Source organism: Neodiprion lecontei, chromosome 1, assembly GCF_021901455.1.
Source record: "Neodiprion lecontei isolate iyNeoLeco1 chromosome 1, iyNeoLeco1.1, whole genome shotgun sequence".
NCBI classification, from domain to species: Eukaryota; Metazoa; Arthropoda; class Insecta; order Hymenoptera; family Diprionidae; genus Neodiprion; species Neodiprion lecontei.
In genome coordinates, this window is record NC_060260.1 from 6,842,650 (window position 1) to 6,869,644 (window position 26,995).

General features: G+C 41.3%; 1 protein-coding gene across 1 annotated transcript in view; it reads left to right on the forward strand.

The window, feature by feature from the left end:
- Positions 1 to 23,575, forward strand: part of LOC107225156 (chondroitin sulfate N-acetylgalactosaminyltransferase 1) — a 65,532-nt gene extending 41,957 nt beyond the window's left edge. Inside the window, exons 4-8 of the mRNA XM_046735451.1 lie at positions 13,660 to 13,779; positions 18,740 to 19,583; positions 19,987 to 20,169; positions 20,251 to 20,398; positions 22,705 to 23,575. Coding sequence (XP_046591407.1) covers positions 13,660 to 13,779; positions 18,740 to 19,583; positions 19,987 to 20,169; positions 20,251 to 20,398; positions 22,705 to 22,983 — 1,574 coding nt within the window. The 3' untranslated portion in view covers positions 22,984 to 23,575. The remainder of the gene's footprint in view (positions 1 to 13,659; positions 13,780 to 18,739; positions 19,584 to 19,986; positions 20,170 to 20,250; positions 20,399 to 22,704) is intronic.
- Positions 23,576 to 26,995: the final 3,420 nt, after the last annotated feature.

Genomic DNA, 26,995 nt, shown 5'->3' on the forward strand with positions numbered 1-26,995 from the left:
AATATCCGAAAGCCGTTCGTGATATAATTATGTAACGCGTGATCATTTTTAACTTCCCGTTTCTCTGTTTTCAGAGGAAATGAATTTATTGTAATCAACCCGAAATTAAAAATTTTATTTTTTACTAGATTTTCACGTTTCGAAGTTTAGAAAATCACCTCCATTTCCAAAAAATCAAATAAAAACGGTGATATCTTGAGAATGGGTTAACAGATTTGAGTGAAAATTGGTGCCCTAAGGTTGTTTGGATCGCCAATCACGAAGATAAGATCAGCTGTGTAAAATTCATATATGGCGTATTCAACAAGCTGTAAAAGAACTAAAAACATTTGGGGTTTTATGAAAATTTTCACTAGTCGGTTTGTTGGGTGGCTGATGACGAATCTGAAGTCAGACTGCGAGATCCGAAATGTCGATGCAATACGGTGGAAAGAAATCTAAAATCTTCCGATTTTGGTAGAAATTGGTAGGCGGCGGTTCTGTTGGATCACCTATAACGAATCCAAGGTTATATTTCCAAAATTTGCAATGATGGATCCATTATAGTGGTACAAAATAAAAAAGTTCCTGATATTTTCATGTAATATGGTGTCGAAGGGCTTGGAAGTCGATATTCACAAATCTGAACTTATAGTTCGAAATTCAAATTAGATATTGGTTTATTTTTTTTTCACCATGAATTATGAACATGCAAAGTGAGAACGGGAAGTCTAAAGCCGCTTGTTGCAATTACGAATTTTACTCCAGCCATAGAACCTGTTGGAAATTTTTCTTTTTAAAATTCTGAATCTCATCTATTTGTTAAAAAAAGGATCTACACTTTTATCCGACAAATCTCCGCCTTGTGTAACTCGATCGCAGGTGTAACGAAAAATTCGCAAGAGCAACACGTGCGGCGTTTTACAGTCACGTGTTTATTTTCTCATCCGTAGAAAAATCGTGCCCAAGAGGCCACTTGCTTATACCTTGGAAATTTAAAGCTCGCCCCGCGTACGTGAACCGCGAATTTTAAGGGTATATTCGGAGAACAAAGACACGTGAATTATGAAGCAGCTACAAGATTATTCGCGAATTTTAACGGCGCCCAGTTTTGCAGATGCAGAACTAGATACGTACGTCGGAGCGAGTTTGCAGCGTATGGCGAATACGTAAGATCCTAGCTACGGTCCTATTTTCTCGACGACGTCGTCGTTCTTTCCGACTTGCGAGCTTCGTAAGCTCGGAGCAGCCCGGAGTCGTCTTTGCGAAATACGTGAGGCGACTGCCTGAAAGGGCGCGTCGTTACGCCAAGTGTCAAGGCGATTCGACGGGCGAGAATATGTGTATACCGCGATGTGTGCCTCCGGGAAAAGCGGAAGAAGCTGTCAAGCTCGAAGGCGCGGTGAAGAAAAGCTCATTTTTCCAATCGATCGACGCGCAAACCTCCGAGGACTTGTTACGTGCGGTAAAAGAAGCCCTGAGTTCGAAAGTTTCAAGTTTAGCAGAGACGAGCGAAGTTCTTGTTGAAAACCAACGAGAAGGAAAAAGCTCGGCAATACGGCGAATCGGAGGAAACCGCACCTAACACAAATTTGAAGACGGATCGGACGACCAGCTTCCTTCCCTGTCCTTATCATTTTATCTTTGTCGTCGAAACTTGATAATGACAGAACGACGATGATTTCATGACGTAAGGAAACAAGATGAAACAATGCGCAATACATACGCGTTAGTTGAACAAATAAGAAAACATATCTAAGGTGACGTCACGTAGGCTTGATATTTTGTGCTTTAGTGTTTGTATTATCATTCTTGCAACTTTTCACTGCAGAAGCTGGCATTTTCAGCAAACAGAATATGCGGAAATAAATCAGTAGCCTATTTACGTGATTTCTGTGCGTTATCTTGTCCGTAAAATCGGTCTTCGGTTCTGGCGCACCTTGTTTCCTTACGTCACGGATGACCCGTGCAATTATTCGAATGACGAGATCGAGGGTTGAAGGGGCAGAGTTTCGGGGTGACTAAGTAATTAGCAGCGTTCAATCAATCAATCAATCAATCACCGACGGCTCGGGAATTGATTAATTAATCAAAGCAACGGCGAATAGAACATTGGACGAGTGGTGCCTTTCGCTCGTACGAGAGCAGGCCTTTATTTGTGTGAGGAGGTACATCGTGATTCGTGAACGATGGTACGCGCAGCTGCTATTTGCTTGTGTCAAACCTAGGGGGGACAGAATTGGCGCGAGAGCTATCACGGAGGCGAAACCCGAATTAATTTGCAACAGCGCATACGTACGATATGTGGAAGTAATTGTGCGAGTGGCGGAATCATTAGAACGTTATTTGACAGAGGCAAATAACTCACGTCTTGTCGAATGAACGCGATAATATCGAATGAATTCAACGGTTTGCACGCCCCAAAATTGCAAATCGATACCGCAGATGCAGCGAAAATAAACCGGCGGTCCGTGCCGATTCGTTGCAATTGTGCTCCGTCAAATATTCAAAGTCCTTAAATTTTGCGCGGGTGTCAACGGCAACAGGACTCTAAATCCTTTTTTGGGACGACTTTCGAGCCGCTGGTGTAACGCGGAATTTACTCGGTTTAATAGAATCTTCCGCAACCAACGGGGGCGATTTTAAACACGGTCACTGACGGATCAACGCGGCGTGATACATCCGAGGTTATTTCTGCTAAAATCAACAAGCGAAAAGCGCCACCGTTAAAATTGGAGTTTTTGGCAAACAGGAGCTTACCCCCACAAGCGCGTCAAGTTCTTGGACGATCTTGATTATCGGGAGAAGAGTTAATTGCTTTTTTCCCTGCGCATGTAATACCGACGCTATATAAATTTTTGCCGTTTCCCTGTGAATTATTTATTTATTTTTCTCTTCGTTACGGTAGCACGGTTAAAGCGATAAACACACGCGTATCACCGTTTCGGTGCTTTCTTCGCCTCGCTGCACGTCAGTTCACTTCGAAAGAAACTCGAATCGGGCCGAACATCCCTCGGGATACGAATGGTCGACGATCACCGCGGCTCAAGGATGAAGGACCCCGTCCAAACGAACCGGAAATTAATCTGGTTGACGGCCATCTGATGGATGCGTTGGTTAATCGAATCACAAAGCTGAAAATATACCCTCCCTCTACGCAACTCGAGCGTGAGATGAAAAAAACTCGATATAAAACTGACGAAGTTAACTTACAATTCGATCCTGTAAAACTCTAGTTTGGGAAATTTAATATCCTGAATATGAAAGCGGCGTAAAATGGAAAATAAACGTTCGTTCTTACGTTCGACGATGTTGGCAAGGAATGAAATCAAATAATTTTTTCAATTCGCTAAGAAAATTTGATCGTATTAAGGATGCTCATGCCTGCAATATTCCGCGCTACCTGACACTTATTGCTAATTCGAATCCTTACGGCAATTTAAATGCCAGTATTGCTCGATCTAGTGAAATAAATAATCGATGAACGAAGAAGAGCGCTTCGTGATCTGTTCGTATTAATTTACCGGATGTTGGTGACGTTAAGGTAACGTCAGGTGTAGCTGATGTAGAGAGGGTGGTAGTCGACGGGCCGGTTACGGGATCGTGACTGCCTGCCACGGGGTGAGGATCGTATTTCATCCCCGAAGCGTAAGTTCCAGACGAACGATGAAATTACAAGGAAATGAAAAATTTCCTCATACCTAATCTTGCGCCTGACGTTCGAGTCGACGAAGACGCTGCAGAGGGTTGATCGATTCGTCTGCAGTATTTTGCGAACCTTTTGTTTAATTTATTTTCTCAATTTCACGCACAATATTGCTGAGAATATCGGGTCCCACTTTTCAAGTCAATATGCGTTATGCAATACGGGAATAAAAGTCGATTATTCCCTTGTTGCATGATATACCAATATCACTTGCTTTGGAATGAAACGAAGTCCACGAAACATCAAGTGAAAATGCACTCATCCTGTGGTCATGCCGTGCCCATAAAATGGTGAAAAATGTTGATCGGAAGAAATCTGAAAAAATTACGGAACATCACACGAAAGCAGACATTCACACTGTGAAAAAAAGACGACGATGCTTCTTCAAAATTGACCGGAAAGGAGGTGGAGTTTCAAAACGAAAAATCTGAAAAAATTCTCGATACGTAGAGATATCGTGTCTGCTGGATCTGGAATTTTTTTCAAAATTTTACGAGTAAAAGTTGCAGAGTTGTCGCGAAAAGACTAAAAATCACGTCTTGTGCGATAACTTGAAGCAAAATGGAGTTAGAAGAATAAAATTTGGCGTGAGTCATTTACTAACAGAAAACAGTCGGTCACCCGCAGAATCTATTTTGAGATAAGGCATGCTTACCCAGCAACACCCTTTGTTTACTCCGAAAAGATCTCGGAAGATTGTATCGAAATTTTCCACAATGGAATGAGCACATAATCGGAGTGTGAAAGAAGCTTATCGACGTAACAAGACAAAACGAGTGTAGGTTTTGACCACTTTATACGATAATTAATAATCTCCGAAACTGCTGGGTTACACAGACGTGCCAATAATTATGATCACCGGATGGAAATACCAAACAAGCGGGTGTTAATTGAATTTCCATTGTTTCGCGGGATGAATATGCGCGGCGAGTCAGCCCGGGGCGACGAAAGGTGAGGAGGAGGGGTTGTTAGTTTGAGGAGGAAACTGGAAAACGTATAAATCGAGCCGGAAACCGTTTTAGCCCGCCGTATTTCCGGGCGATGCCGGTTTCTGCACGTATCCGGGCAGCATTCCGGGTCGAAATTTCACCCGGTACATCAGCCTTCGCGATCAGGCTTGTCAAAATAATCGCTGCGAGGGGCTGATAATTTCTGGTTTGCTGCAAGCATAATATCCGTAAAGCTTGCAGCGAATTATCCGCGGTTCCACCCCTCGCAGGATACGGGCTTGTATACACGCAGCCGTCTGCACTCCACCTCTACACCAAATGTGCAACAATGCCGCTGATGACAGGCTATTATATGCGAAATAACAATGGGCTTCGCGCGATACACGCGTGCGTACATCTGCGCTGTTCCAGGCTGGGTAATCGAATTTTTTCGTTATTGTTTAACAATGTTTTAGCGTTAGTCCGATTCCTCTTTTTAGCTGCGCATACATTGTAATGCAACATTGAGACGAAGTCAAATTCGCCGGGCTTTAACTACAGTAGAACCTCGTTTATCAGAATTAATTGTAGGACCGAGTCTAGTTTGTATAGCCGAAAATCAATTTTTATCTTAAGGGATGCGTACGACAAAAAGTCAAATCGACAAACGGTCTATATTAAACGTCTGAGTACGTGTTGAACATTTTTCAAATATCAAACGCTTATTTCATTACTTCGGGTTTATTGGCTCATCCATAATTAATTGAAGAACGGCTGCTGCACATTTTTTAACTGGCAACAATTTAAATTTCACGACAAAAATATATTTTTTGATAAAAGTTCGAAAAAAGAATGGAAAAATATGTATTGTACGATATTTCTTTGAAAAAGTTTCACCATTCGCACCTCGCCCCTTTTTTGCTATGCCCAATTCGCCGTTTTTTTTTTTTTTTTAATTTATTCTCCTTCTGCCACCCCACGTGGCTTTTATCCTTACACGACACCTGTTATTTACCGTGACGTACGTTTAATCAAGATGAATACACGCTGCTGTTGGATCGCGCATTGCGTCATATATACATGTATACAGCCCTCAACGCAATGTATTATTTTAAGTGACTGCAGGGCTAGGGCATGGCATGTTATAAATGAAATATATATACCCCAAAATGATGACAGAGCACTCAATGTATTTTTACTCCCGTACAATTTTTTAACCAACGTTTTATCCAAATATTTGCCTTTTTTTCGTGGTACGTTAAAAAATCACTATTCCATTTCTTAATTTGGTACTGCAATTGACTAACCAACCATTGAAATGAATTGAAGCTCTTTATCGAATAATCGAATTTGGATGATTCTAATATCTCTTTGAAAACGCAAAAATAAAAAGTGGTGGATTCACAAAGAAATGAATAGATATTCATGGTTCGTTTGAAATTGCGTTAAAATGATTGGGAATTTAGTAAATTTGTTCGATTTCAAGCTACGACAGCAAATTTCATTCAGAAATTTATTCTAGAAACAGTGAAAACCACTGCGTGTAGTGTAAAATCTGCTACCTACATTTGTAGTAAAAAATATAGTTGCCACGGGTATTCATTTAGCAAAAACCTTGCTGTGCGTCTCTCTTCCGTCAGTTTTGAGTAAAATCTGCCTCTCTTCTTATCACCGCGACGTTTATTTCTTACCCTCACGTGCCGCCAGCTTCCCAAGATTCGAAATGACTGAATGGCACGCGGTGAGGGGAGTCGGGAGTCTTTGGACGGGCATTAGATTCCGAGCAAAGAGCCACTCGAGGAAACGTGCCAGTCACTATTCGTCTGTATCAAAGTACCTACCTACCATTGCCGAGTCGAGGTGAAATTAGAGGAATTAGCGGAGACGGAGATCAAGGAGAGCAAGAAGGACGGAGAAATAGAGGGTGTCTGCCCATCCATCGTACGTCAGTGGCACACGATGACGCACATTCAACGTGGCTTTTTGTTCAAAGGAGGAAGCGGCGGTGGGTGCGACTACGGCAATTAATTATATCGTACGGATCTTAAATTATCACCACCGCTAACAAGTCTGCCGAGACGCGGGGATAATATCGTTACCGAACGCGAGTCGAGCTTTGCCCAAGAAATATTCCGATTATCGAAGCTGGATCGAAAAGCTCCCAACAGCTTTTCCACTTCCGACGCCTGTCTACGAATGATCCTTGGAAAAATTTTCTTTTCTCACAAGGCTTAGATCTTTTCAGTGACGATTAGTATCGATTTCCCCTACAACTGGAGGAGAAGACGTTTCGATACAAACAGAGAGAGATTGATCAATGGATTGATAAGTGCAGTATTTGTGTCTTGGTGTGACCTTCGGGCAAACATTAGAACAAAGATAATAATAATTACTTAATACTAGTTAAAAATATAAAAGTTATAGATTTGTATAGTTGAGATATAGTTAGAAAGGAGAGAGAGAGAGAGAGAGAGAGAGAGAGAGAGCAGCAGATACGAGAAATTGTTTCGCGAAATGGTCTCAGCCCAATAAACATTGCTGGTAAATAAATCGTAAGAAATTCGTCGAAAAATAACGTTGTATATAGTTGAATAATCGTTCAGCACATACGTTTTTTCTCGTGAAAAATGTCCGCCCTGATACAGGTTTTTTCGACTGCGCTCATCAACGTTTTCTGTTAGTGATTATGATCCGGATATTCCACGGTTGAAGTAAACGTCGAAATTACGGTTTTCGGAAATGTAATGAAACAAGTATGAAAGAACGCAATTTAAATGTTAACGTAGACGTTTAATATATACCTGTTATAGCCACCATTTTTCGTGGTTCAAACACGTTTAATAAGCGTGTTCATTGGAAAATTTTTTTTATAATAATACACGTACTTAATGTGTGTTGATTTAACGTAAAAACGATATCCGTAAACAATTATTATACGTTTAATTGAATACACTTAATCGAGTATCACGCGGTTCCGATAAACGTGTAACAACCAACTTGAGAATATGTTTTCGGTATAATTTTTCATGTACTATATTAATGCACAAGCTGTTAAAAGCTTCTTGTATGGTCAATATGGACTTATCTCAGGGGTTAGATGATACAGCAACGCTCACATTCTTAGCTATTTCAGTAATGGTAACTTGCACCAATTAAATGATATTAATTATTTTACATCCACACCTATGTATTCTTATGAGAAATACAGGACAATTAAATGAGATAAAGCACACACCTTTGCGAAACATGATATATATTTATTATAAGGTACTTTCATCCAAGGCAACAATGACAATAGTTACATTGCACACGTATCGAAATATCCGCTTTAACAATGTATCCGAAACATAACAGTAGTTTTTTATATACCAGTTTGTCTGTATCGTTGATGCGGACATTTTATTATGCCAACGATGTAACTGTGTGAATGTTGACTGGGATGTATAAATAAACATACAGTCTTTTACATATACGCATACCTCAATTGTACAGATGTACTCACAAGAGTATAGAAGTATAGCAAATAGTAAAATTAAGTAAACATGAACAAACAAAAACTTATATCCGATACAAGAGGTTTGATAACAAATAAAACATGAAACAAAATAATCATACAACGATTATACCCTAACGAGGAAAATTGTTAACTTTCATCTCGGGACTAGGTAAAAAATCACAATCCTGACAAAGTAAAATAATAAAAGGTATTGGCACATTATTTCAACACAGAACACAGATGCTATAGAGGGCGTCTTCTAGGTACGCAGTACGCAAGTTTTAACCAATATTGGACCGCAGTTGGAGTATTAACTTTCCTGATATCACTGCTAATCCGTGAAACTTGACTGGGATGTAATATATACACAGTCTTTTACAAATACCTACATTGCATAGATCAGTTATATCGAAGGCTCACATAAACACGGACGTGCACTGGCCTCGGAAGTTGGTCAAATTAGACTGATTCACTGATCGCGTGAGCTGAGAGCCTTCGCGAACGGTGGTGGGGGGGCATTCTGGCGCGTCGTCCTCGGCTCTCAGCGTGCAGGAACCGTACGAGTTACAACACGCTGACCTAGCGAGCCAATCAGAGGCAGAAGAAGAGGCGCGAGTATTTCACGCTAGGACATTCTCGATTCTTCGCGACCGCTTGCCGTTTGACACATGCGCTCATTATACGTATATGTAACATCCATGGTACACGAGCTTCATCTACGGCCACTCGCTTTCCTAGCATGGGTTATTCCAATATATACATTATGGTATAGGAAAACGTATGTTTTACAAATAATAAAGACGCCGCGAAGGGATGCACTTATATGCTCAACTACGTAATTTCTTGGTGACCTTTGTAAAAAAATCTGTTCATCGATTTTTCAACTTTTTTTCCTATGTTGGGGAATTAACAATAACACAAGGAAAAGAATTTGAAAAAATGGAGGTAACATATTGTTCTACTTTACAATATTACGTAGAATAAAATTATCACTTCTAGTGTTATGTCACCTGAATTTTTTCATATTTTTGATGATACTTACTAGTTTATCGAATGAAAAAAAAGATTGGAAATCGAATGACCAGTTGTTTACAAAATTTAAGGTAATCAGAAAAACGTGCTGAGGAGGATAACAAAACGTTGAATTTTAGTCACTGCTAACATGAGAAAAACTTGAATATAATGATTATAGTTCCAAATTCAAACATCGCAATATGTAAGTAAATGATGTAAAAGTTGATTCCTGCCCTCACTATGTTGAAAAGGGTAGTATTCTTGGATATGAAGGTCAGAAAGGTACGAAACAAATCTTGTTTACGTTTCGGCCCGAGTAGGTATATAATTCTGTGTATCGATATGACAAGTCTATGTACGACGTAATTTTCACGTATTACATGTGATCAGTAGATCAAAAGTGTATTGACTTAATTATTAAACAATTAATGAGAACATATTGGCAAGGTATGGTAACTATACGAAACGTTAAACTTGTGTTACTGGTGAAGGAATAAAATATGTATATTAGCTGTTCATGAGACTAGAAATATAATGGATTTTACCACACGCTTATACTACGGATCTCGCTTACCACAATAAAACGTTGATGATGGAACGCAGAAATTTTGTATTTTAATACCTACAAATATACCGATTTTTAACGAATTTAAATTGACAATTGAGCTAGTAAACAAAACGTTGATTATTAGTCTAGAAACCGTTGTTTAAATGTTGTAGAAAAGCAGTGAATGAAACGTTAAGCTTGTGTTACCGGTGAAGGAATAAAACATGTATATTAACTGTTCATAAGACTAGAAATATAAACGGTTTTACCACACGTTTATACTACGAATCTCGCTTACCACAACAAAACGTTAACGATGAAACGTAGAAAATTTGTATTTTAATATCTATAAATATACCGGTTTTTAACGAATTTAAATTAGCAATTGAACTAGTAAACAAAACGTTGATTATTAGTCTAGAAACCGTTGTTTAAATGTACGTGTAATGAAAATCGTATAATATTTGTGGAGAGACAACGATTAATATTTTACTGAAAAATTACCGTATATCGAACACGGTAATATTTTCTACCTATACCATAATTATACGACCTTAACGTTTCTTCAACCACATTTTAACCGGCTCATGTTTACTGGGAGAGTCCAACGTAAATAGAGAGAATCTCCACGAGCGGCGTTGAATATATTAAACGGGGCATGAGATAATGGAGAAACTGACCCCGTATAAACAACGCTTGATGATGTAAGACGTGTAATAATATACTAAACACAGTCTAGATACGCCCCTGATTTTCTACATATCAAATGTAAGATAAGACACAGATTCACGAGTCGGCGCCGACTGCGGACGGGAAGTGATAAATTGCGTAATGACGATAAACCAAATCGTACTGTGATTAAACAATCGAGAGATAAGAAAAGTAAGCAAACAAAGCGTTTTATTTACGCTCCATATTTATAGAAACAGTATCTTGTAATGTCTCGAATTACGTAACGTGCAGACTTAATCATACAGAGAAATATACAATCGTTCTCAAATTTCATTGTAAAATAATGTATCGTGTGGTGCACCCTTAGAATCGATCTCGATTACTGGAACCCGCGAAACTTATACCTCGGTGTATGGAAAACTGGCAGCGGATAGCAGCTTTCAAGCTGCGGTGTATTACACTATAAGTATAGACAATACAGCGAGGGTGTTGTTGCGAAATTAGGTGTAATTATACAGCATCCTCCACTGCCTCGTAGAGTTTCCGTAATCGAAACCTGATCCCAGGGCCTGCGGAAGACTGACCTTTAATTACCCAACAATAGCGTGCATGCATGTATAATTCAGTACCCCCGAATCGCCGCGGGCTAGGAAACTGTTAATTATTTGCGAAATATGCCACGGAAGTTACCGGGGAGTAAAACGTTTCGTTGTACAATGCGCCGACTGAATATCGAGCGAAAAAAGCAATTGCGAAAACGAGAAATTTCCCTTCACCCCTTCTCTGCACGCTGCCAGCTGTCGAAGGGTTATTCCATCAAACCTCGCGCCACCCGAATTTCCGAGGGTGCGGGCTTGCGGAGTGACGTAACCGGACATGAACCAACCCCGTCCCATCCTGCAAGCTTGTTTATATTCCATAACGCATCGCTGGTCACTCTGACGCTTCTGTTTACCATCGACATGTGGACATTATCGAAGTACGCCTACAAACCGCCTCCGCGATCCAGCAGCCCCGATGCGTAAACTCTGTGCCCGAAAATCGAACACACGTAACCAGGGGTGTAAAAACCGGGGAAGTTTAGTTTATCAATGTTTACATTATACGGGGGGAAAAATTACGAATGTAAACTGCGGAAAGCGTTCGTCTGAAACCCAAAAATTCGAGTCTGAAACAGGATTTGGGTTCCATAGAATGGTGCAAGAGGTGCAGGTTTTTCTTGAGTCGAGGGATTGACGCGCCCTTAAGAAGCTTTTTCGGTGGCGTGACGAAACCGCGGTAATTTTCACGGGAGAACCTTATTCCGGGCGGAGAGATGATATTTGGTCGGTTGGCCCGACGCCATTTCACGCGAGTCTTCGTTTCAGTTCATGCGATGAATTATGGCTCTGTCCTGCGCCCCTGTTTCTTGGCACGTGAAAATGGGTGATAAAAGGACGAAAAATGAAAAAAGAAAACGCTTACACACACGCGCGCGCACACAAAAAGCTTCACGCCAAAAGTCACTTTCGGATAATCGACGGTCCGGCGAACGGCAACGGAAAACGCTTACAGCATTTTTTCGTCAACTTCCTCTCACATAATTTCTTGGCTCGTGTATCGGCGTTAATTGCAGTCGCTGCTCTTCGCATGTACATGCATAATTCAGGCGAAGGTGTCCAAGCTTTTCAAATTCTCCGTCAAGATAAAGTTGATTAATCAACCTGGCGCGAGATTTTTTTACCGTGTAAATGAACTTTGTTACACGCGTTTAATAAAACGATGGGAATAAGCCGTAGCTGTATGTCAAGCCTAGGGTTGAAATATACCGGGTGTCGGGATTTTTTTTTAAAGCTCAATCATCGCGTGATGAAGATTTGTTTAGAAGATGTGGAAACGAGGTAAGGATTCCGCTCTAACCAAGGTGTTGCTTTTGTTTCACTTTTAGTCCAGTCAAAATAGGTCTGAATTAAAAATATTCAGGAACTCAAGTCCGAAATTACTTTCGAGCCGCATAATCGGCTTTAAAATTTTTTTTGCGTTTTCTTCAAAAACAACTGCTATCGATAGATGAAAAATGACTTGAGCATCGTGTAGAGCGGAAAATCCTACAACGGATTACGTGCTCGCATGTCGGAAGTGGTTTCGGATCAACGAATAATGAGAAAAAAATAATAATTCCACCGAAATTCCCCAGATTCCCTCGATAAAGTAGAAATTATTTACTCTTAATTTCTGCTCGCGGCATTTCTTCCCGTTAAAAAATAGTCGATATTCCCACCTTTCTCGTTCCCACCTTTCACCGCGTCCTTGACCTTCGTTTTCGCGACGAAATTCACCACCCTCTGCATGTACCGTACCAGATAACAGACTTAACCGAGCGTTATGGCCGTTCAGAGTTTCATTTATCGATACCCCGGATGTCCCGAACGCGTTCAACGATCAAATCCATACCTGCGCCCTACGCTCACCCTTTCCCTCGCATCGTTGAGCCGTTTTCGATATTACACCCGGATTCACAAAATTGGAAGAAATATTTGCAAGTTCTTTCGTTTCGAGGCTTTAAAGAATTTCTACGAAATTCAATATAGGTCGCATTACACGTGTATTCGATTCGCGAATAATATTCTAATCTGATGAAAAATCGCCGAACACTCGACGGATCGATTTGGCGTTTCTTCGCCGTCATCCAACGCTTCGTCCAATCTTCGGCAAAAACTTTCACCAGGAATATGCTTCGGAGAAGTTTTCCCTTGGTCGGTAGAGACGATGCGTAATCAATTTGCCAAATTCCCCGTACATCCATGAGAGAGAATTGTTTTCCAACTAAAAAACGTCCGGTGCAGTGCCGAACAAACGAGATATTCGATATACCTCCCCATCTCGTTAGGACTGAATACTCGCGAGCGGAGTGAAAGGCGCATTGGGGGCAAAATGTGTTTCACTGCATGGGTTATATCATCCAGCCACACAATTCTATCCAGCGAAACGCCGAGTCGGTAAGTAAACGAGGTATTCCAGGGGTGGAATGAGGATATGAAATTGTAACGCGATATTTCGGGGTTCCGGATCCTTTGGAGATGTTATTCCGTCCGCAGAGTGAAGCGTATCTCCGAAGCTGTCATAAACGCGTCTCGCAGCATCGCCTGTCGGCTGCAACAGCACCAAAGGCCAACTTCGTCGCGACGTAGTTTCCAATTTCAGTTCCAATTCCGCCGTTGTTTCGAGGGCAGGAAACAGTACGGGAGAACAATTAATTCTTCAACCACGTCATATGTACAAGGATTTTATATTGAACGAATATACGCGCTGATTAGATTTATTTCTTCTGTTTCAGGCCCCGTTACGACGACCAGTCTTGCCGAGGCAAATCAACGGGAGGAGGAAACTCGTCTTGAAGTCGAAAGGCTTACGGCTGAAATAAGAACCCTGAAATTGCAGATCCTTCAGCTAACAGGTTCGTTATCTCGCAAAGTGTACATTCTCGCGGCTATCGACGTTTACTTGTACCGTGTATCGTTGAATATCGTCCACCCGACGACTGCAGACGCGTCAAAGGCAATCGAGGAACATTTGGCAGGGTAATTTAGAGACGTGTTCAAAGCCAAGGGAAATCCTGAAGAACGATTTTAGCTGCGAATTCGGAACAGCCAGTCCCCCGTATGTTAAAAAATTAAATCATCGACTCTTTGGCACGCTCGGAGTTCTCGAACTCGTTCCATGAAGAGCGCCGTTTGAAACGTATCGATCAGAGATGAAAATAAGCCGAGAAAGGAGGAAGAGAATGGGAGAAAAAACGACGCAGTTCCAACGCTTCGAGCCGGCTACAGCAATTCGGGTCTTTTTCGTTCACCCTCGGTTAGTCTGGTTAGATATTTATCCCCGCAGGAATAGAGGGAAAAGTTTCGAGTAGATTTTACGGTACTGTTTCAGAATCCCCCGCGGTGTAAAGCGTCCGGTTTTTCCCAGATATCCACGGGGAGAAACGTCCTTCGGTAAAATAGCTCGCAGTATGCGAACATAAAGAGACTCGCCCCGCGTTTAAATCGATGGTCAATTTGCGAGAACAAACGCGAAATGACCATCGAGGGCATAAGAAGTACAAGGCGGACCGGTGGCCGGGAAAGTTTGATCGGGAAAAACTCTACGTCAAAGGTTCTAATATTCTGCGAAAGTATTTCAGCTTCTATGAACCTGGATAAAGAAGAAAAAAAGAAATAAAAAATAGAAAAATGAAAGTACGGAAGAATTTTCAGTGATACGGAGATAGGTTGATCCTGTTTATATTTTTTTTTTTCTTTTTCTCGACAGAATTATTATGCTCTTCGAATAAATTATTTTCGGGTATTTTAGCAGGCTTCTTCGCCCCGCGAATAACAGCGATAAAGCTCTATACATCTCCTCGATAAAAGCGCGATATTTCGAAAGCTTTTCACGCCCCGGTAATATCACTGCCGTAAAATACCCGTCGATGATCCCTCTCGCCAACACTGGAAAGTACATTTTTATTAATAACCGCAGTGATGCATATCGGAGTGGTTTGATCGACGGCTTATTGGTCGTTTCGTCTTTCCTCTTTTTTCTTTCTTTACAATTTACGTCTCCTGTTGCCAGGCCGTCTGCGCAGAATGTCCGCAAATTTTCCACGGCAATCTACTTAATCGTTGCGGTAACGTCGCGACGCTCGTCTGCCTCCCGGCGTCGAGTGATCAAAGTTTCAAAGTATTCGCATCATGTCGAGACTCCTGTCTTCCAAATCCACCGCAAAGTAGCTGGATACTCTTTAGGTACAAGTCCCCTTGTTACAACGGCGTATCGATGAAACAATAAAATTATTAAGCAGGGGATGAAAAGTGGAACTGAACTTGGTCGAATTCAACTTTATCAAAAAAATCACTACTTAAAGGGAGTAGCCACCGAACAACTTCGAAATGTTCGTCTTTTTCTTATTATTTTGTTACAATAACCTCTTCCAAACAGTTTGGCGCAAGAAAAATTAAAAAAAGATATCGTATGTTAAAGACAACCGTACGTTCGTGTGTGATACATATTTATACGCGTTTTTCTCTAAACAAGTGTTGCCACTATAACTTAAAAACGCTTAGAAATATCACGTTGATTTCTTCTTTTAAGTGAAGACATCGACCTTCTCTATAAAGTGAACCTACGTCTATATAAAAAAAATCTTTTTATTATTGTTGTTATTGTAATAAATGTCATTCATTTTTTGATGTTTTTCAAATTCAAGCCGGCATTCTATTAATTTTCAGTTCTTCGCAAATGCCATTTGAGTTTTATCCCATTTTCGGCTTATTTTCGCTGCCTACTCTCCTTAACAAATTTCTTGCCATTTTTCACGCATAATTCACACCGTTCCGTTAATTTTTATAGATCCGGACTTGTTTAGGTTACAAAGTGAAACATCTACAACAAACATCAGAATATGTCTGATATTTGAAATAATGTTACCATACATGTTTTCTTACAACTTGTTAACACAGTTTTATTTTCGTGAGTTGCATTTCAACGAAAAATTCCAAAAAATGACGTTTCGATTGAGTAAAATTCCGAAAATTAAAATATACACAGCGTTTACTCAACGTGTGGGTGTGAAAAACCAGAAAAATTCGTAATTCGTCGCTTTCGGAACTTGTGAAATTCAGAATTTCAAACTCACCCCGGTGTAACTAAGCTGAAATTGGATAGAACTATGCGAGGTACGAATATGAAATCGATTTGCGGGCGATCCACGGAGCTGCGTGAATATTTCGCAGCCCGGGTTGATGGCCGGCTGTACGTTCGACAGGCCATAGATAATAATCCCTGTTGAACAATGGGGCTTTAGACGAGTCAACCGCCACGCGTCCTATTATGAGCCAACCACCCACACCCCCTGACTGCGAGCCCTCTCAGCACCCTTCGAGTAATCTCGACAGAGTGCTCAAGGGATTCTGGAATCTGGAGTCGATGATTATCTCGGCGAGCTTTCGCCCTGTATACATATGTATTCCGCGTGCATATAATTCGGCGAGGTCTGTAGATACACATCCGGGGGATTGCTGTTCAAAGCTCACCGCGAGAAGCATTAATTGTTTCATCAGCCCTCCGCGTCGTAATCTCTGAACCCCTGTTTGAACCTCGTGGGTCTGAAAACTTCTCCAAACCTCGACTCCGGGTGCTTTTTTAAAAGTTTTCTTAGACACTTTCTGCAACGCGTTCTTACTTATCGTACGCTTGATAATTTCTGAGTTGTCCGAGAAGATATTGACCTCACTTTGAAACGTCGCCTCATTTTTGCCGAAGTTTCATTCAAGAAGCATTCAAAGATTTTCAATTATTTCACATATCCTCTGCAGTCGAGTCATGTAATTCTAGTCAACGTTTTACTCAGGCTTCGCTTGATGATTAACAAAATTATTTGAAATCGATGTAAAACAAGAATGATTGATCAATCATTTAATTACGAGACACCGATAAGCGAAACAATGTACAGGCATATTCGATCGATCAAAATTTACGTAGTGAAATTCTTCTGGGCAGCCGGGTTTGCGAAAGATGTTGCAATATAACGCGTATAATTCATAATATTACAAAATACCGGGAATATTTGATACAGGTACTGAGAAATACCTCCGCTCTCAATTTTCTCTTACCCATAAGGTATATCGTAAGCTTGATGTATTAACGTGAAATATGTAGGTACGTAAATAACCGGCGGATCGCGATATCGAGCGAATATTTAAGCCATGCATTCGCCTTTTCCAAAGTCTCAATTTCGCCCAGAGCAAGGCTGCCGGGTCTGGAGCTTGCATTTCTTCATCCACTCTCTCGGAGTTTAATACGCTTTTGAAGTATGATAAGCCGTAGCTACATCCGATCGGAGCGAAGAAGCAAAGAGTTCACTTATCGCGCCGAATCACGTGATCAAAGTTGCGAGAAACTCGTTTGCTCGGAATCACGAATCGCCTCGGTCCCAGTCACGAATCTTCAGGGTTGCTGTTCGTACGCACCTATAATAATGAATTTTTCCACCGCATTGACCGACGCCGGTTCGGCGTCTCTTCGTCGAACCCTTCTCATTTCCCGAAAACTTTACCTAGCGAAGAATATTTGAATCCCGTGCGTTTTACGTCCTGCCATTGAGGAAAAAAAATCAACTTTCAATCCCAAACCCGGGAATCGACCGAACGGCGCCCTGAAACGATTCGGATATCCGGGCACGCCGTTTTCAATGAACAGCGCGCACTAAAATGGGGAGAAAAACTAACCAGAGATAATAATGTACCGAGGTACGCCTTGCTAAGATTTTATCATCACGCAAAAGTCGATTTATATTCCCGCCATTATCCACGGCGCGTTGTACGATGGCAGCGTCCTTTGTTCCATAGTTCCACGATCGTTTTATTTCCCTTTTTTCTTTCTTTTTTTTTCTTCCTCATTACTTTTGCCTCTCAAATGAACGCATTGATTTTACGACTCGATAGTTTCGACGAGTTGTCTCCGGGAACGATTTCTTTCGGAGCAACTCTCGCCAACGGTAAAACACAGAAATTGGCCTCGGTTGATCTTTGTGAGTTCCGTTACGAGCCGACATCTCGTTGAGAGGATATTTTGCGTGTGCGATATGAACAAAAGTTGGTGAGATTTAATCAAGATTTAATGGGAACCAAGGTCTGATTAAAAATTCAAGGAAAAAGAAATACTGCTTAAGAAATTTAATCGATTAGCTTGAGTCAAATATCAACAAGGAAAAAAGGGTTTCTTAATTGAAATGTTAATGTTTTTAAATCACCAGAGATCGACTAACAATGAAATGAATTTGTAAATGAACTATTTCCAGAATTGATAAGAACAAAAAAGAGTTTTCGAAATATAATATATCAGATGTTCGTAAACGATTGTATTTTCGGCTTACAACCAAATCGTACTGTTATATATCACGAATGCTTTTCCGACAATTTTTTACGATTGGTCAGCGAGTAAAATAAGCCAAACAGCTTTAAAATCGGATCGAAACTCTGGAGTTTAATAATTTTTAACGTTCGAAGAATTAAACCTATTCTCAAAAATCGTTGACATCTTAGCTTGTGTCGTTCGACTTTCCTCGGTATCATTTCCATTACACACAATCGACGTTGTTTTATTCTCATTCGGTATCATCGCGGCAAATGACATTGCCGCGTCCATTTCTGTAAGCGGTTTTTCTCTCCCTTGCCAATGCATGATTCAGACTCGAGAGTCCCGTTTATCCTCAAACGGCCGAAGCTCAGCTCTCAACGTAAGAAGTGTAATTTCCACCCTATCGCATAACACGCTCGGTGCAAATAAAAAGCTCCGTAATTTCCGGCAGTAAAATCAAACCCACCGAATCCATTCGCGTCTCGTACCGCGTCCAACCGTTCTTCTTCTTCTTCCAGGTGGTCCACCGGGTCACAGCGAGGTGGCGTCTCTGCTGAACACGACGGACGTCGGGGACTGTCTGGCTGCACGGCGTCAGGTCGATTTGGCAGAAATATCCCAGGGTCTTCCGCACAACAACGAGTACGAGCTGATAGCGTTCAGCCATTTCACCTTCTCGCGCGTCTATCCGGTGGACCTCGGTCTGGGAAAGCGGGTCGTCGAGAAGCCGATCGGATTCAAACGGAAGGACCTCCTGGAGGCGTTGACCAAGGCGGTGGACACCCTGAACCGTAACACGAGTCAACTGCCGACGAAGTACACCCTGGAGGACTTCCTCGAGGGTCTTTACAGGGTCGAACCGACGACCGGCACCCAGTACGAGATGTACTTCAGGACGAAGAACCTCAACAAGAGCACCCAGAGCACTTCCAACGGGTACACCAAGGTGACCCTGATGCGACCTTACACGCCGATCCAGTTCGTCGCGACGGAAAGACAGCCGGCAAAGGAGAAGGAGCTCATCCACATTATCCTGCCGTTGTCGGGGCGCACGAGCACCTTTCAGAGCTTTATGGACAAGTTTGTGAAAATTGGACTGAAGAACGACAAGCGGGTGCATTTGACCGTCGTTTACTTCGGCACCGAGGGACTTTCCGAGGCTCGGGCCATCATGTCGCGGGTTCTTATGACCCGCGGAAGCGGCGGCAGCAATCAGAACCTCAGGCTATTGGCTCTCAACGAAACTTTCTCAAGGGGGAAGGGACTTCGCGTTGGTGCTGAAAGGGCCTGGGGCGGTGAAGCCGACGTTCTTCTCTTCATGTGCGACGTTGACGTCGTTTTTAGCGCGAGGTTCCTTGACAGGTAATTTTCCAACCCCCTCCCACTGACCAATCCGTAGATCAACATTCATAGAATTGGCCTCTCCAATCTCTCGCAAATGATTAGTTATTTCGTACCTGTTTCTTGAGCTTCGCAGAATTTTATCGTTCTGCGCATGGAAAGCATAAAAATTTCGACAGCAATTCGAGTTCAGAGAAATTACAATCATCATTAACTTCTTTCCTCCACTCGTACAGGTATTTTTTTCGTATCCAATAAATTCGATTCTTTATAAAGGTCCCTTTTAGAGGGTATGAAAATCAAAACGTTCCTCTGATGTTTTTCTGTCTTCCGTAGACAATAATTGGCTTAACACTACATCCAGCAAAGAAGAATTCCTTTCCATCTACTCTGTTAATCGACATCCTCTTTTCGCTTGCTTCAGATGTCGATGGAACACCGCGCCGGGTCGGAAGGTTTACTACCCGATAGTTTTCAGTCTGTACAACCCCCACGTGGTCTACACTCTTCAGGGACGCGAAGTGCCTCCTGAGACGGATCAGCTTGTCATATCCAGAGACACAGGATTCTGGAGAGACTTCGGTTACGGAATGACCTGCCAGTATAGGTTAGAAATTCACTCTTTTTGCCCAAGACTCTGAGAGCTACTTTTTGCACTCCTCTCACTTCTCGCTTCTTCTTCTTCCAGGTCCGACTTTTTGAGGGTGCGTGGCTTCGACGAGGACATCGTCGGATGGGGTGGCGAGGACGTCACTCTTTACCGGAAATACGTCCGAAGCAACATCAAGGTCATCCGGGCAACCGATCCGGGAATTTTCCACATCTGGCACCCGAAGGTTATACTTCGAAATCGAACGTTGTCTCATATTTCTCCATTTTTTCTTTCACGGTCCCCGTCTTTCTCTTACCTACGTTCATTGCTAAACTCGTGCGAACTTTTGAGGCCTGGGGGAGTAGCCAGGTGTTATGGATTTTGGAAGTATGTCTTATATATATAGGTATGTGGGTATATACGGCGTTCACCGCACGGATCATTAGGGATCCGGTAAATCCAATCAACGGTTGGCTTATTACCGGCAAACTTCCAATAATTATATTACACCTGGGACAACCCTGGAAGGTGTGCGGAAGGGGGAACCCTTGGCTACACCTCCTGGTATACATGGCAACTTGAACGAACCGATGCAGTAACGTTGTTACCAAAGGGACAAAGTTACGCCGGGAGTCCGACGGTTCGAAATTCGCGGCTGTACGGGAAAATTGGATTCCGCCTTATTCCCGGTTTCCGTTTTTCGAATCATTGAAAAACGATGAAAATTCCCCGTATCAAGTATCAAGCCGCTTAAGAATAGCCCGATTCAATTTTCTGCGACAAAAGGACTCCTCCAGAAATCGAACCTGCGTGTTAGAAAGCGGCGAAACAAAGAGAAACGAATCGCCTGCGGCAGCTTGGATACTGTTTTGAAAATTTCTGATTCAGGTTTGGGCAGCTTCGGGGGTTCGATTCTCGTCAAGCTCTCGCAGCCAGAGGCTTGAAGCGGTTCGCCGTGTCAATGCGGAAGACATTTCTGGTTCGTTTCAGGGTAGATGTGAAAAGTACGCGAAGCGAAGCCGTTTTGCGTATGTAACGGGGTCAAAAATTTCCCATCCCCTTTTGCGGCGAAGCGAAGGAGCCGGAAGAGACACGTGGAGGACAATATTTTCTCCGTTTCACCTTTCCGGCAGCCGTGCCTCGAGCGAGTGATTTGTTCAGTTTCGTTCAAATTGCATACATGTATGCGTATATATGTATATATATGGCGGGCAGCTTTCACGGAATGTAGAACGAACGGTGAACAGCCGGCAAACGTGCGTGCTTCACCTTTCCCGTTTTGCCGCTTCCACGTTTCAACCCCTCCCGCATTGAAGGGGTTCATGTCCCATTTTCTCCACCTCGTGTAAACGAGGCTGTGTTCAGACGGAGAGTTTTCGGTGAAACTCACCGTTAAACGCTCCCAGATAAGCAACCAAAGCTATATTCCGTGTCGCTGTGTATTCGAAATGTAGCTTTTTTCGTTATCCACTATCTGCTGGCGCTGAGCGGTGAGTTTCACGGAAAACTCTCGATCTCTTCGGCTGCTTTTCTCTGCTCATCAAAGCTCTAAGAATCTAATTCTCATAAGTTTTTATCACCCTTGACGATGATGCGAGATAAATATGTTCGTTTATGGCTCGTTTATGTAATTACTTCTTCTGGTATTAACGAATCTTGACTTTTAACTCTTGTATCGCAAAATAGTCCCTTATTTGAAACTATCAAAAGTCGGTTGAACACAGATACAAAATCACTGGGAAAAAAAAGGAAATACCGTAATTTTTTGCCTCTCGTAATCAGACAATATTTCAATCGTTGAAAATCGTCATTCACAGTGCAGCAATCCGTTATTTGCAAACAGACGGGAAAAGCAAGGCTGAAATTAAATTTCATTCAGTCTATCGGACAACGGATTGAAAGCCGAGTGGGATTATTTGCGATGAGTTGTATACGTGTGTACATACATTATACCTATATGTCTGAGCATATAGGGCTGCTGGATGCGAAATGTATGGGAGGATCAATTTTGGATGGGCTCATATTCGAGCCTATTTGCGATTCGTGCCGTCATATTTACTCGCAACTCCGAAACTCCTCCTCGAACTACTGCCAACCCATTTCGTGCCTACCGGAATGCCGAGTGTTTGCAGAGTTCCCATAACCATCGACTCCGAGGCATTGCACGAGGATATAAGTCTGGCGAAAATCGGCGAGCCACATCCGGAACGTTTGACGGAGACGATGGTGGAAAAAGATACCGCGTTCAGTAGGGTGTGGTCCTTAAAAAGGTCATTTTTTAATTTCGACAAATCGACTGCAGATAATTACAAAAATAATTCCCAAATTGTTTCAGATTTTTACTTCCACTATATTCCGTGTGCCCTAAAGAGGCTGGATTCCATTCAAGCTTTTCAGGGATACATCAAATTTACCCTACGGATTTAGATGAAATTTGGTATAGGGGGGTTTCTTGGCTCGCTGATTACGAATCTGAACTCGATATTACAAAATTCAAAATGTTATTCTTGCTTTACACCTTTGGGAAATTTTGTCCGTTCCGTTTTGCAGGTCTGCTCCGGGGGTCCTGGTCAGCGGCTTTCGACGGACCAATATCGCGCCTGCATAAGATCGAGGGCTCTGAACGAGGCGTCACACGCGCAGCTCGGTTTCCTGGCGTTTCGCGAGGACATCGCCAGCCAGGCGATAAACGTGAAGTCTATAGCTAACAAAAAGAAAAAAACATCGTCGAAAAAGGAGAAGAAGAAACTCACCAAGGTCCAGGTCAAAAATCAACCCCTACAAATCAAAGAGAAACCGCTCGGGCGAACTTCCGAGGATCAGACCTGATCTATCGTGAATAATAAAAATCCACGATGCGAATTCTGAGTGGTTTCTTAGTGTGTATACACGTTTTACACACGTATTCACGTATACATATAAAGTGTGATTTATATATTATGTATAAAGAAGACAGGGTTGGATATCGAAACGTTTTGTCAAATTCCATTATCGAACGAGGGGTGTGACGATCTCGAGATATTATATGTATAAATAAGCGTCCGGTAAGATACATATGTAAATAGGGAATTCGTGCTGTTATTTATTGTGTAAAAAGTATGTAATTGCATATATACATATATATATATATATACATAATATTTATACATTACATAATACATAGATGATTGTGATGATGATGCGACGGTTTCAAAATACACTGATATACGATATATCGTGCTAGTTAAAAAGAAAAAAAAGTGAATGACGATCTTTAATCACGACAGAAGAACCAGTGATTGATTCGATTGTCGGACTCGGTAATAATAGTGAAAATTATTGATCAATGAAATTATACAACGTATTTCCACCTGTGAAAAAGAAAAAAAAAAAGAAATAAAAAAACGATAAAGAGGAAGTATGATAGACACGACTAGTCAAGCAAGAGATAGAAATGCGCGAGGTCGTTATGAACAGGTATACAATTCGTAAATAATAATTAGTGCAATGCAGCAAAACGCTATAATATCCATTAAAAAAATCTACACAACGATCATTTCAACTAGAGGATATATAATGCATACAAATATAATCGCACACATAATTACTTAAACGGTAAATACGACTTTGAAGATTCCCAAGGTGAAGTATTTAAATTTTTTTTCTTTCTTTTTTTCTTCCAATTAGCGAGGGTGGTTTTAATTGTATCAAGTTCCACCGTTCGCTGGATGGCGCAGCGTTGCTTTTTTCCGTTTTGCATGCATGAAAAATTATACGCACCGAACTGAACTACTAGTCAATGTTTTCGAAATAATATTGTGCTTTCGTTGAAATTTCAATGAACGAAAAAAGTGCAGGAATAAATTAAGGAGGAAATGTGAATAAAGTTTTACGATAGTTTATTATTATTATTATTATTCGGGTTATTATTATTGCTATTATTATTATTATTGTAGTATAAATAATTTATACGAATTTATATGATTAAAGTGTTATGAATAAAGTGGTAAAAATGTAAATATATATAATAACGCATGTTGGGAATTAATCGAAAATTCGATTAGGCTATGTGGAAAGAAAAACGTAAAGAACGAAAATTTTATCAAAGCCATCGGTGATATAACAATATGAATGAGAAGTGAAAATTTGTTTTTCATTGTCTGTAATAATGTTGAATATTGCTCGATTTGTTTTACGATCTTAATTGTACATATTGTTATAAATTTACACCAGAGTTAACGAATCGGTAGAAAAAAACGTTGCGAACGAAGGATCGAAATTGTGACAATTATTATAGTTCCAATGCAAAAGGGGAAAATAATCGTAGTTCGTTATAATTAATGAAAAAGTATTTAAAACCTTTAAATAATTGCCAGTGTCAGTCGAAATAAATATTTTCTTGCTTTTCGTCTCGGTCCAGAATTCAGACTTCATTACATTCATCCTTTCTTGATATTCCAACTAAACAGAAAGGGGATAAGATTCGATTTTGAATAAACGGTTTCCTTATTTTCAAACAAACATTTCGGTGTGAAGTTTTCAGTCACTTATCGTGAGTTTTACCGTGTTATTTATATTTGTGTGCCTCTGCTTTCCGTTTTAAGATGTAAGAATTCTTTTTCTGCGGGTAAGAAACGGTCCTATTCCATCGAACTCGTCATCGCGTGTAACCGAAGGATTTTCACAGCGGGAATCCTCATCCCTGAGCGCAATGAAAGAGACCGAAAGGATGTAGCTAGCGGTGCAGTCGCGCAACGGAGAGCTTTCAAACTTCACCGCAGTGCAAGCACTGCAGTTTTCAACGTCTTTCACTCGTCTTAAGCACGATTTTACGTTTTCTTCCTGCCATTGTGTTCCCTTCGTTTGTATCGCGTGCAGTTGAGTTGGCAACAATCCGCCGAGGCATTTCACCCACACGAGAACATCTCGCGTACCTTCGTCAAAAGGAATCGGAGACCCGAGTCCAGATGAAGTTGCGTTTCGTTTGCCCCGTTTCTGCAAAATCCTGCCAGCCAATTCGCTTGGTTTCTATTCAACGGCCAAACGAAATCGCGGATCGTTAAATCGTACGTAACGAAAGCAAAAGAATTGCAAATTGGCCGTATTTTCATTAACTCGATTCCTCAGATCCTGTCTGTCATAAATTTAACAGAAATCAATAAGTCGTTTGGATAAAATGAAACGGTTAAAAGTACAGCGCGGTATATTCAGTAACCGATTGTGATTTGTGGCGGAAAACTGTCAACGAAAGAACTTTTTTCTTATGAGTCAGTATTAAAATAACGTGCAGATAAATCACGGCCGAAATACAATTCCCGGGATTGCAGGAAGTCAGACCTGTGAATATGGCGACGAACGGTAAGTTTCCAGCTCTGAGATTTGTCTTTGTTTTTTTCATTTTCTTCAGCGGTTTGAGTAGATTCATTTTTAGAATGGAGGGTGAAATTATACCGCACTACGGACAGTTTCACCAGAGAGATTTCTAAATCTTCGGTTTAATCTATAACCTGGACCAGTTTGACGATTTTCGGGAATCGTAAAATTTGAAAAGGATAACCTCGTGCGAGAAGAAAGCTCGCGTCGTAAAGCTAAAAGCTGCGGTGTACGTATAGGTACGTGGATGGGAAAATTGGAAAGAATTCTGAACGTTCGACGAGTTTTACTCCCCTCGTTCTTAAAGAAAAAAAAAAAAAAATAAATAAAACGAAAATAACCCTCTGTCGGCTTTTCTTATCTACTGTAATTCTACGGGGTACAAGAATTTACAACGATCTTGATAAATTCCTGCAACGTTATTATGTACCTTACTCCGAATTCTTTAGACCCTAGTTTATTGCTAAAACTTGATACATTCCACTCAAAGGTCAAACTTTACAGACGCAATAATCAGGATCTGAATTGCTGCGCTAACCGGTTAGCAGAATCTGGTAGCAGAGAAAAGGGAAATTACACTTTTAGCGGAGTTCAACATTGTTTCTGAATTTCTCCCGTAATGCAACGACGAAGATCTGCATTCCGTGAAACGGGAAACATCAGGGATGAGGTAAATAAATTGAAAATATTCATTTATCGTTCACTTATTATATGAAGTAGGTATTTAATAAGTAAGACAGTAATAATAATTCACACTTTGATCACGTAAATCGATATTGCATCGCGTCGTTCGTGGGAGCAACAATCAAAAACCGATTTTAAAAAAATAACAGATCATACTCAATTGATCGAAAAAACATAATCTGGTTGATCAAAAATCAATTGTTTTTGGTCATTCTCATGTACGTATATGCACCGATTTCTCCATTGGTAGGTATACTCGAAGCTGGGAGCCGGTAAATTTACGCTGTTTCAAATTTGGAGGGTAGATATTTTCCGGCTTCAGGATTTGGCACGTTATTTGTCCGTATTCCGCCTCGCCCGGCTGTGTCTCATCATTCACTAGGAATAATAATTTTCTCGAAGGGCCCCCGTCGCTCACGTGGCATCAATCACTTGACTGTACTCAATGTGACGTCACACGAGGAGCCTTCTCTCAGCCTCACCGGCATCGCGCCACTCGAGTCCCAACAGGGCAGAGATCCATTACCCTAATCACCGCCCGGGGCTTCCAGTCCTGTCAGTCATTTCGTTATCCGAGATATTCATCGTCCGACCTTGAACAAGTTCGCAACCTATCACGGATATATGGTGCCGCGGTAATAAAAAAGAACCTGTAGCTTTATTGCGTCGGTAAAAAGTTATCGTTGCAGTATGCAGGTTCTGAAAATTTTTGGATTTTTTGAATCTTGACTAGATTTGAAGAGGTGTCATGTGGCTAGAGAAAGTCTTTCCTTGACACTGAGAAAAATTTCATTTGTTACGGTAA